Source organism: Triturus cristatus, chromosome 8 (genome assembly GCF_964204655.1).
Source record: "Triturus cristatus chromosome 8, aTriCri1.1, whole genome shotgun sequence".
NCBI classification, from domain to species: domain Eukaryota; kingdom Metazoa; phylum Chordata; class Amphibia; order Caudata; family Salamandridae; genus Triturus; species Triturus cristatus.
In genome coordinates this window covers 1433180608-1433193499 of record NC_140591.1, presented here as the reverse complement: position 1 = coordinate 1433193499, position 12892 = coordinate 1433180608, and the positions used below count along the sequence as shown (strand labels likewise).

The following is a 12892-nucleotide window of genomic DNA, read 5'->3' as shown; positions in this document are numbered from 1 at the left end:
GCTGCTGCTATAGTGAAAAAATTTGACAAAGAATATGTCAAAAATTAGTTTAAATGAAATTGTTTTTAAATGAAAATCCTACCGCACCGGTCAATTCTTGAATTTCAAGATATCGTGAACCGGATACCTAGGGGAACAAAAAGAACAGTTAGTGGTAACATATCTCCTGGTGTACTTAGATTCAGCAATTGGTCTATTTTCTTAGATGACTCAATAAAAGCATTCAGTAATGCTTAAAAGCACTTAGTAATTGAATTAAGTTGCACTTACCCATAATCATTGGGTTGCGCCCTCACCTCAACTTGGTCCTTACTCAGGGAAGGGGGGCCCCGCTCTATTTAAAAAGGAAGACAAAATCAGGCTCCATTTTATGATGCCCAAAGCATAGCCTTCAAGTTAGTATTGGCTAACAGCAACAAGACTAATCTAATGCACACTCACGTGGAATGGAAAACATACTGTCAAAGTCAATGGACCTATATCGTCGTGATAGTCTAAGTGGCAAAGTGCCTATAACTATGTAGTGTTTGTAAAAACAGAGTGTCTCTTTGTGACTAAATAGTCACTGTCTGTCTGAGATCAATGAAAAAGTTTTCATTGAAAAAGTGTTTACAGAATGAACCGCTATTCCATATACCCATGATGGGGTATGTTTGTTAGTGACATTTCATATTCAATACCAAAATAGATGTAACTTAATTGTTCACAAGGAACAGGACAAAAAGACTATAAGAATCTCTCAGGGAGTAGCCAGTACCTCGCGCTAAAATAAAGTTGATAGGAGAAAAGGTCAAGGAAGAAAAGGGAACGCCAAACTCACCTCTCCGTCAGTACCCCAGGGCGGTCTTTGAGTAAAGACCGGAGGTACCGCCGAGGTGGCCTGCGCGCTCTTTATAGCCCAAAGGTCTTAATTGGTTGCAGGTTCGCGTGTCCGAAAAGCTGGTTAAGCTAATGCCTGATCAGAAGTCTAATCTAGTGCGCATGTGCAGAAGAAGCGACACTAGACCAAAAGACAGAGGGTCTATTCTAGCGCGCATGTGAGAGATCAGCGACACTAGACCAGTAGCTGGTGTACGGACCTCCGCGCTTTCAAGGTAGCGCTCAAACAAGCGCATGCGTGTATGGAAGACACATTAGTGCACAAACCAGCGTATGCGTGCTGAGTGTATCTGAGCCCTTCGTTTAATCGGAGAAATAAAAGGACCGGGCTGGATTCTGTATTAATGTCAGCGCCCGTTATATTCCGCTCAAATGTACAGAGATGGTATATTCAAAACAAGAAAAAGCACAGTTGCTAGCGGTTCGTAATGTACTAGCAGATCTTTGATAGACGGCATAATCAGTATCATAAAATATCAGTAAAGATTAGGTGCATCCTCAATCTATGCCAAAAACGATTTAAACAAAAAAAAATTGTGATTCATAATCGGCATATGCGAAATGAACAGTAGAAGAGTTGTCTCACAGTAAGATAAGATATAATATACCTAGAGATGCCGACAATGGTTCTTTCATATGAATAATGAAAGAGACACAACAAAGATGGTCTGTCACATGAGAGCTTCAAGCTCAAAATATCGAATAGTTGTATCGATATCTAGTATCGACAGTTTATAAATGGGTTTATAACAGCAGCCAAGGAATTTCGTCATTCAGCCCTATGGTATCTGAGTGTAATCGATGTACCCATCGTTGTTCTCTGCATAGCAGGAAGTGTTGGACATCTGTTATGTGTGAGGGAATAGGTGGTTGTTCTAAAATAACCCAATGTAGGTCAGTTTCTTTATGACCTGCTGCAATAAAATGATTCGTGAGTTTCGTTGCACTTTTTTTGCAGCGTATAGTACTCTTGTGTTCTGATATTCTTATCTTGATCTTACGAGATGTCATGCCCACATAGTTCTTCTTACATGGGCATTTGATCAGATAAATGACTCTTTCACTATTACAATTAGTGTGTTTGTTCAGAATCCAAGGTCTATTCGTGCCGATGTCTACCTCTGTTGTATGCGAGGTCTGTGGGCACACCGAGCAGGTGCCACAAGGAAAATGGCCTTTAACAGGAGGTAAACCCCATAGTGTGGTGTTGTCAGAACTTTTCGTTTCAGGATGAGGGGGGTGGGCTTCCTCCGTGTGTCGTGACTTATGCCTGTTCTTCCCTTCGGGGCACAGGGATGGGAGGTTGTCTATGCGCGGGCAGGGTAGCTGCGCAGGTTTCTGCTTGTTCTTTCTTCCTTCCCTGCCTTTGGAGTCTGCCGTGTTGGTACTACCCTGGTGGTGGTGTTAGTCACTGTTTCTTTCAAACTTTTCTGCTCTTTGCACACTGTTCCTATACTTCCACGGTTTATCTGGTGATTCCGCGTTGTGATGCGGAAAAGTTCTCCGAAAAAAACGGACGTAGGTGCGCATGGGGCAGGTCTTGTGTGACCCGACTGACGTCACTACGCGGACGACGCCTGGGCGGAGTCGCGTGATGTCGGCCCGCCCCCGGTGCGCAGGGATGCTGTGGTAAGTTTCCGGATCCAGTCTCACGCCTGGGGATAATTCTACGTGAAGGAATCTGCGGCTAGAATCTTCTCTACCAGATACATCGTTACCGAAGGTAAGTAACTCGTACATCAGGTATAAAACAATAGTTTACCTTTCTTCATAATGTCATTCAGTTGATCTAGCATAATTTTCTTTTAAATTATCTTTGGGCTTTCCAGCATAATTAACCACTTGACTCATAGTACGTGCTTATAGGGATCTTTGCCCATTATTTTTAATCGGGCTGTTATCAAAACCTAGTTTTGCTTCTGTGTTGTGGGCTTTTATTCATGGCAATACCATTGTTAGCAGAATTAGATTGTCGCCCCGGTGAAAAGCCTGAATTTTTTGTGGAATACAAAAATGATAGAAGAGGGTCTTACATTGTGATCTCATGCCATCAGAGGGTACTGGTGACATTTAAAAAAAAAAAAAATCATACATTTTACAGTACGAGGATTTGTTTCTGATTAGGCATGTACAAATTTCCTTCTGAATTTGGTGCATAGCTGAGAAAACTTGAGTCAACCAACATAACACTTCTCTAATTTTTAAATAGAGCAAGTCTAGTGTTATACTTTCTGACTTTAAAGGATTTTCAATTTTATTGTGAAATGTTGAGATTGATGTAATGTAGTCTTTACAGCTTGTAGATTAAATTTGAGTAGTGTGACTTCCAGCACACACACCTTCTAATCTTGTGTTGCATATTATTACATGACACACGGCAACATATTCAAATATAGTTATTACTACCATTTCAGTGAATGTGTTCAACTTTTAAATACAGGTAATCTTCTCCACATCACCTTACTCATGCCATATATCAATGGAATTACTGTCATCAAACAGTATATTTGTGATCATTAATACAAGCCCTGGATTATGAATTTAATATGCTCAGATTGTCTCGCTAAAGATAAATTCTGCCTTGGAGTTTATATTAGGGCACTATTTCTGTAAATAGACTTGTGCAGCTGTTCTAAAATCAGTAATGATTAGCCTCATCACTGGGACGTTTCTCATAGACAAGGTAAAGTCTGGGGACTTAGCAAAACCAATAAAAAAATGAGCGTTCTTGTTTGTCCAGATTTGGAATGGCTATTTTAATTGTAAAATGAACAGCATATTCAGTTTTTGAAGAAAGTCCAGTGATCAAGCAGATAATCTTCTTAGTTGGTCAATCCTAAATAAAATATTTGAGAATTGTATGCTGGTAACATTGGTTCAGCACAAAATGGCAAATTAGCTGCAGGATTTAAAAAAAAAGTCCACCTTCCTGAAAACCACAAAAGCTTTAGAAAGATAGGACACAGTTGTCCAAACAGATTGCCAAATCGATTCATGAGGGAAAAGTTATATCCAAGTAAGGTATTTCAAAGCGGATAGTTTTCAATGCATTAAATTGTGTTTTAATTAAGTCCACTTTTCCAAGTAGACACATAACTTAACCACATTGTGGAACACTTTGATGTAGGCTTCTTACATTTTTCAACAGGTTTGATGGTGATGGTGATGGTGGTCAGTCTACTATTTGTATACCTTTTACAGACCCTTGATACAGATTTCAAACCCAAAACCTACTGGGGTTAGTGTACATGAAAATTTGTTGATTTTGGTTTATAGCAGACGATAGGATCCCACACCATAGAAGAAATTAAACTGATTTCATGTGACTTTCAGTTTGTCGACCCGTTAGTGGATGACAAGGATTTAAAGCTTAAGTCTTACCCCTAGTACTGCCTCAATTTATTTTGAACTGTTTTTAGTGTTGTCAATCCCCTGGACAACCCACTCCCCACTTCAATTTTATTAACATGATGTTACTAAGGTTACTTAGACCAGAGAACCATTGCAAAAGTTCTATGCATTGAAGCTGCGATGGAATCTGATAGACCCAACTCTGTCAATAGGAACTGGAATGCTGTTTTGTAATCTGGAGTGACTGACAGTTTGATGAAATTTACTTATTTGCTCGTTTGGTAGTGTCTAATTTGCTTTGGCTGTGACCTTTAACTTAAAGATCAGTATTATTGTTAAATTTAGAGAATAAATAATTCTAGCACTATACTTTGTTCTAAAGTTCACACTTCAAGCCATCGGTACAGTTTATAATTGAGCTGCATTTTAGCTAGATTTTCTTGCAGTAACTATTCCAACTATTCCCTGGGTTCGAGGCATGTGGGCTGCTGAATTCATATCTGCGCATAGATCGCCGCCTGGTGTTGGGTCCGGATGAGTGCACATTGTTGTCCTGGAAGAGTCTTCGAAGTATCACGAGATAGGTGGCTCCTCCCCTGGACTACAGTGCGCATGGGCATCCTCTCCATCCTTAGATTGTTTTTTTCCGCCATTGGGTTCGGATGTGCTTATCTTAGCTCAAGTTCGGAAACTTTAGTTTAAGGCCAAAAGGCCTTTAGATTTCGTCGGTATTGTTCGCGTTCGGTATCGACCAGTTTATTTAGTGTTTTAGTATCTTCTTCACGCTTTTCGGATCCGCTTCAGTCCGAACATCGCTCAACGCTCGACGATGGAATCGAGGACTCCTTTCAAGAGATGTCCTTTATGCCATGCGAAATACCCACACGTCGATGTCCATCCGGTGTGCAACAAATGTCTCTCACCGGATCATGATGAGTCAAAATGTATGGCCTGCGCCAGGTTCCGATCGAAGAAGACTCTGCGGAATCGACGGGCAGCGAGATTGGAGGCACAGCAATCGGCGCCTGCCCCGGTCAACATCTTCAGCACCGAGGATGAGGAAGTCGAGAGCGTAGAAGACAGACTCCAGCCATGCTTCCGAACGTGAATCCCGATCGGAAGACGATGATGAGGTGATCTTCGAGGACGAAGATGTCGTCGGCGAGGTAGGAGACTACGATGAGGTCCTTGGGGCCGAGGAAGATAGCTCCAGCGAAGAGCTAGGCCAACCAGTCGATACGGAGGCCGAGAGACAGTCGTCATAAGGCTCAGGTCGAGGGACCGCCTGCGGGCCTTACCCAAGATCAGTCACACAGTTCTTCGGCCCCGCCTCGAACATTTCACAGGAGCCATTAATATCGAAGACGACTGGATTTCATTCAGTGAAACCGAAACCATCCGTCGCACCGGTTACATCAAAACCGAAAGTGAAACTGGTTGCGATCGGATCGAAGGCCTCGAAGCCCTCCACTCCTTCGACGCCGGCACAGGTCATCGGCACCGAACACACCAAAAGAGACTTCGGTGCCGAGCTCACCAAGACTGGTTCCGGCACCGAGTCAAAGAAGAAGGCCCTCGGTCCCCACAAGGCGCCTCAGCCTATGGCACCGAAGATTACGGCCCAACCCACCAAGATCAGGGTGGTCGATCCGTCTGCGTTTGCATCGAAGGGTGCGGCGCCTACCAAATCATCGGCTCCAAGGAGCGTCGATACCAACCTTCGGATCGACGACCCAAAGACTGGGAAAAAATCGGATACCGCTTCGACGCCTGCCTCCAAGGTGCCTATCGGTTCCAAAGCGCCATCTGCGTTCACCTTGCAACAGGTCTCAGCGTCGTTGCAACGCATCAGGGACCGGGCAACCCTCGAATCTACGTCGGGTCCCGAAACGCACAAGGCCGCAAAAGCACACTCGGCGCCGGCGCATATCACATTTGGATTGCCGCCGCCCAAGGCACCGAAAATGTTCGAAATTCGGACACGTGTCCACCAAACACAGACACTATCCGCTGGACAAATCGATATCGAGCCTTCACAGGCACACTTTAGCGACGCTGACACTGGTAGGCTGCTGCTCCGCAAGCGGAAAATCACACCAGAGAAGGGTTTGGACTCATACAAGATTCATTTGAAACAAAAACTGCCAGCAGGTTCCACGCCAGTGCTTCACAAAACCTTTCAACCCTACCTTTAGGACCCACCGTCTTTTTCTCCTACGCATTCGGAGGCAGATGCCGGAGAGGACTATATAGGGGATGATACCACTTACCCGGTGGATATCGATCCTGATGATCACATGCAAGACCCAGATCAGACATGGGGAGACCCCACCGACCAGGGTAACACACCAGATGCTCCTGACACGCAGCTTTAAAATATAAAGACATCTCCCACAGAGGATACTGCTGCCTTTAATGCCCTCATAGAACGGGCTGCTGCCAATCATGGAGTGGAACTCCATTGTGACACTGTAGAGGAAGATTTCTTAGTGGACACGTTCGCCTCCTCTGAGAAAACCGTCAAAACTCTGCCAATGTTGAAGGGGGTTCTAAAACCTGCAAAAGACATTTTTAAAGAAATAACCAGAGCACGGGTGTTGAACCCCAGAATCGAAAAAAAATACAAGCCAGCACCCGGAGACCCTATGTACATTAAGGGTCAGTTACCATTAGACTCCATGGTTGTTTCTAATGCTCGCAAACGAGCACATTCACAAACAACGGGTGATGCTCCTCCCCCCGACAAGGAGTCCAAAGTGCTGGAGACATCAGGCAAAAGGATAGCAGCGCAAGCAGCAAACATCTGGCGCATTGCCAACACCCAGGCACTCCTGGCCCGTTATGATAGGTCACACTATGACACACTAGAATCACTGCTACAACACTTGCCAGATGACTACAAAGAGGTAGCGGAGCTCCTTATCAGAGAGGGACAACTCCTTACAAATGCGTCCATCAAATGCGCACTAGATGCGGCCGACACTGCAGCAGGGCGATCAACACTAGCGTAATGTTGAGGAAGCACGCATGGTTGAGAATCTCAAGCTTCAAACCTGAAATTCAGAACAACATCTTAAATCAACCGGTCAACCCAGACTTTTTATTTGGCCCAGAGGTTGACACTACCCTTGAAAAACTGAAACTGCAAAATCAATGGGGGCTCTGCAGTCGCAGCAGTTTCGTAGTGGCTCCTTTCGTCGCCCCGGGAATAGAGGAGCAGCTAGAGGTCAGGGGTCCCAGCAGCAGTACAATAAAGGTGGTATGCAAAGTACCTATGATAAAAACAATAGAGGCGGATATCGTGGATCCAGCACCAAAGGCAGAGGACGTGGGTACAGCAACACCAGGTCCTCCCCCAAAAACAAACAGTGACACCTTCTCCCTGCCCCCCGACCACATAACACCTGTCGGGGGGAGACTCCCAACAGTTCTGTCAGTCTGGAAGTCCATCACCACAGACAGGTGGGTCAGGGAAATTATCCAGTACGGTTACTGTCTAGAATTAACGTCCACTCCACCCAACATACCGCCAAAGCACCGTCCTATGTCCGTAGAGCACTTGCCATTATTGCAGCAGGAAGTACTAAGTATGCTGCAAAAAGGTGCAATAGAAGTCGTGCCCGTAAACCGACAGGGGTGTACTCTCTGTACTTCTTAATCCCAAAAAAGGACGGATCTCTCAGACCTATACTAGACCTGAGACCCCTCAACCACTACATTCTGTCAGAGCATTTTCATATGCTCACCCTACAGCAGGTTCTACCATTACTCAGTCAGGGAGACTTCCTAGCCACACTGGATTTGAAAGATGCGTATTTCCACATACCCATACACCCATCGCACAGAAAATCTCAGGTTCACTATTCAGGATCAACATTATCAGTTCAAAGTTCTCCCCTTCGGAGTAACAACAGCACCCAGGGTCTTTACCAAGTGCCTAGCGACAGTGGCTTCACATTTACGGAGACGGCACATTCACGTCTTCCCTTACCTGGACGACTGGCTTGTTCAGGCAAAGTCAGCCCAGCAATGTGCCAGCCACATGTCCCACACCATTCACCTTCTTCACAGTCTAGGATTCTCACTAAATTACCCAAAATCTCATCTTCAACCCGCGCACGTACGCCAGTACCTGGGCGCGACCATAAACACTCTGACAGCCACAGCTCAGCCAAATTTAGTGAGGATCAACAGCATGCAACTGCTGATCACAAAGTTCAAACCTCAACACTCCCTTCCAGCGCGAGTGTTCATGCAGTTGATAGGCATGATGGCCTCCTGCATCTTCATAGTCCCGCACGCGAGACTACATATGCACCCGCTTCAGGAGTGCTTGGCACGTCAATGGAATCAGACTCAAGGACAGTTGAAAGACCTAGTGTTGGTGAGCGGTCGGGCATACAACTCTCTGCATTGGTGGAATCCACAAAACCTTTGCAAGGCCGACCGTTACAAGAGCCTGTTCCACAAATAATACTGTCAGCGGACGCGTCTCTCCAGGGATGGGGAGCTCATGTACTCAATTACACAGTGCAGGGACTATGGACCACGCAACAAAAGAAGATGCACATCAACCTTCTGGAACTGATGGCTATCTTCCTGGTAATGAAGGCATTCAAAGTACACTTATGCAACAAAGTCGTGTTGATCCGGACGGACAACATGACTGCCATGTACTACATACAGAAGCAGGGAGGAACACACTCTCCACAGTTGTCTCATCTGGCTCAGAGCGTGTGGAAGTGGGCCATTCAGAGGAACATGTTCCTCATGGCGGAACACCTCCCGGGCAAGGACAACCAGATGGCGGATCTGCTCAGCAGACACAGCCACCAAATGCACGAGTGGGAGCTACATCCATCAGTACTCAAACCGTACTTCCAGCAGTGGGGTCATCCAGAGATAGACCTATTCGCCACAAGGGAAAACGCAAAATGCCAAAACTTTGCCGCCAGGTTCCCGCACCCACAGTCGCAGGGCAATGCGATATGGATGAACTGGTCAGGCAGATTTGCGTACGCTTTTCCCCCGGCGCTATTAATACCGCTAGTGGCACGCAAACTGCGACAACACTCATGGACACTCATCCTGGTTGCTCCAACATGGGCACGCCAACCATGGTACACCACCTTTCTAGAACTTTCCGTGGTGCCGCATCAAAGGCTGCGGATCACACCCACACTTTTATCGCAGAACCATGGCGAAATTCAGCACCCAGATCCGCAACAGCTGAACCTGGCAATCTGGCTCCTGAAGTCCTAGAGTTTGGCTACCTAAACCTGCCACCTGAATGTATGGATATCATCAAGGAGGCCAGAAGACCCACAACCAGAGCTTGCTATGTGGCTAAATGAAAAAGGTTTGTCATTTACTGCAACAACAATGACATTAATCCGCTGGATGCATCCATTCAAAACCTCATTGGTTACCTCTTACACTTATACCGATGCAATCTAGCATACAGCTCCATACGTATACATCTAACCGCGATAGCAGCCTATCTTCAAAAAAGGCAGCACCTCTCCTTATTCAGAGTGCCTGCCATCAAAGCCTTCTTAGAGGGACTCAAACGAGTGATTCCTCCAAGACACCCACCGGCACCAGTGTGGAACCTCAATGTGGTCCTCACCAGATTAATGGGTCCACCTTTTGAACCTCTCCATTCATGTGAGATTCAATTCCTCACCTGGAAAGTAGCTTTATTAGTGGCAATCACTTCGTTGAGAAGAGTTAGTGAACTCCAGGCACTAACCGTTCAAGAGCCATTCATACAGGTTCACGCAAACAGTTGTACTACGTACCAACCCCAAATTCATGCCTAAAGTGATATCGCAGTTCCACATGAATCAAACTATTGAACTGCCTGTTTTCTTTCCAAATCCACAAAATGTCGCAGAGAGAATGCTCCATACACTAGATGTAAAGAGGGCCCTCATGTACTATATAGACAGAACAAAGGGTTTTAGGAAAACAAAACAACTTTTCGTTGCCTTTTCTCCACAACACAAGGACAACGCCATTTCCAAAGCAGGGATAGCCAGGTGGATCGTTAAATGTATTCAAATTTGCTATCAAAAAGCAAAACGCACATTAACAATTCCCCCACGAGCCCACTCAACACGAAAGTTAGGGGCGTCCATGACTTTCCTAGGAAACATTCCTTTAGAGGACATATGTAGGGCAGCCACATGGTCCACTATACATACATTTACCAAACACTACTGTGTAGATGTACACTCGAAACAGCAGGCAGCTGTAGGACAGGCTGTTCTCAAAACTCTTTTTCAGACTGCTGCAGCTGGCACGGGCAGCCGCCGCTAATGGAGGGACTGCTATATAATCTATGCACAGATATGAATTCAGCAACCCACATGCCTCGAACTGAATATGCTACTTACCAGTATGCATCTGTTCTTGGCATGTAGGGCTGCTGACATTCATATCGCCCACCCTCCTCCCAAGCGGCTGTAGCACTCAGAATTACTGTATAGCATGGTCATCACTTACTGTATCTACTCCATCACTGCCACAATGGCGAAAAACAATCTAAGGATGGAGAGGATGCCCATGCGCACTGTAGTCCTGGGGAGGAGCCACCTATCTCGTGATACTTCGAACACTCTTCCAGGACAACAATGTGCAATCATCCGGACCCAACACTAGGCGGCGATCTATGCACAGATATGAATGTCAGCAGCCCTACATGCCAAGAACAGATGCATACTGGTAAGTAGCATATTCATACAGTTTTCTACACAGAACCAACAGCCATTGATTTGTGAACCTTCTACAAGCTTAGCCTAAAATAACACATTGTGAACTTGTCCTTGGGCCATTTTTGTTGTTATATTCACTTTGGTGGGGGAATAACTGGAATTCTGCAACATTAGGTCATCTACATTTCATTTCGATACATATTTTCTGAGCATCTGGCAGTACTAGTCATGTTTTTAGCCAGTGTTATTGTTTGTGTTCCTTAAAGGTGTGTGGGCATTTGTGTGTGCTCCCATGCACATAACCAGATGTTTACTTTTGCCAATCTACGACATGCGTTTATTGAACAGGAATACCTGTCAGTCTGATTTTTTTTTTTGTCTTTTATATTACTATAAATCGGTGTACAAAAGGTTGTCTGTTTTCAAGTATGTGAACCTGTGTGTATATTAACTCATTGAACACATCTTCTTTAATTTGTAGACCTCTTCATTTTTGGATTGCACACCATCTCCTAGCAAGACCCTTATTGAAAACCCACTTAATGTTATGTTGAACAATGTCAAACAGGAGTTGGAGGAACAAATAAGTACTCCTGAAGCCAGTAGTCCTAAAATCAAAGAGGAGCCAAAAGAGACCCCTACATGCTGCACAGAAGAAAGCAAATCTCCGCTTACTGAAATTAAAAACGAGTCAAAAGAAAGTAAACCTCCAGTTACTGAAATTAAAACAGAGACGGTCGAGTCTCCTTCGGTTTAAATTAATCGCAGAAGTTATAGTATTTATTTTTTAAAATGCTGCTGTTGTAAAATTGTCCTCTGGGGGGAGGGGGGCTAATGTAACTTTTTATATAAAAGTTGTGCTGGGGCAGGGTCCTCAGCTATTTAGTTTGGTTAATGAATACATTTTGGTATTTGAATTTCTTACTGCCTGCACAGTTTCATGTGTTCAATGTGCAAAAATTCTGTAGATTTGTGCAGATAAAAAATATAGAATTGTATTTGTAAGATAAAATTGTACAATTTTCACTTGTGGAACTGTAAATTATAAATAAAATCTATTTTTGCTATTTATGGAGTGTAATGTTTATGCACACCATAGTATCATTTCCTTTTTTTGTTTTGAGAAATGAGTGGACTCAGTTTAGACATTTTTGCTAGATAGTAACTGATAATGCAAGTTACTTTTATTTAGGAAGGGGCTGAATGTGTTATGGTTATTTGGTGAATTCGGAGTTATTTTATCTTCAAACACATTTGAGTACATAATTGGACTACAAAATACATAGAATATCAATATGTATATTCATCCATATCTAAATACCTAATATGCATTACTAGTGCAGAAGTGTTTAGGTTTCACCTCAAACTACTGAAATACAAAGTGGTGTCAAAATAGGATAGCTGGTACAGCATCTATTGTACTTTGTATTATCAGTAGATTTTTAAATATTTTTCAGTAATTACTTTTTAAGTAACCACATTATAGGGTGTTGGCCTAGTTACAGGAAGCGTAAATTCAAGTAATTTATTTTTGAAGTACGTTCATTTTTCTCTAGTTGTGACCGAATGAGATGGTAAAAATTGATGTTAATTTATATTTGGTTTAATAAAAACAACAAAACATAAATCTTTCTTTAATGTTTTCATTTCACTGGTGGGCAAGTATCTGGAAGATTAAAAAAAATCTCTACACAAGTGGTATTTTAAGTAGCAAAACATGAAAACTTTGAACAAGTTTTAAAGGTAATCTGTGACCTGAGCACTGCTTTCTTGGGCTTTATATTTAGAATATGGAAAGTGACACCATCGGATGCCAGGTATATTTTCTACTCGTGTGCGTTTTGCACACCTCCTTTTCCATTGACCTGTGTGATTCTGCATGTGCAGTTCCAAAATAGAGGCTTGCTCTAGGCCGCCTTATGGCACGTATATTGCTTATTTTTAAT

At 43.8% G+C, this 12892-nt stretch overlaps 1 protein-coding gene across 2 annotated transcripts in view; it reads left to right on the top strand.

The window, feature by feature from the left end:
* PCF11 (PCF11 cleavage and polyadenylation factor subunit) overlaps positions 1-12015 on the top strand; it is a 291051-nt gene extending 279036 nt beyond the window's left edge. For both annotated transcript variants that reach the window (XM_085623232.1, XM_085623231.1), the window contains exon 16: positions 11428-12015. In XM_085623232.1, coding sequence (XP_085479358.1) covers positions 11428-11703 — 276 coding nt within the window. In that variant the 3' untranslated portion in view covers positions 11704-12015. The remainder of the gene's footprint in view (positions 1-11427) is intronic.
* Positions 12016-12892: the final 877 nt, after the last annotated feature.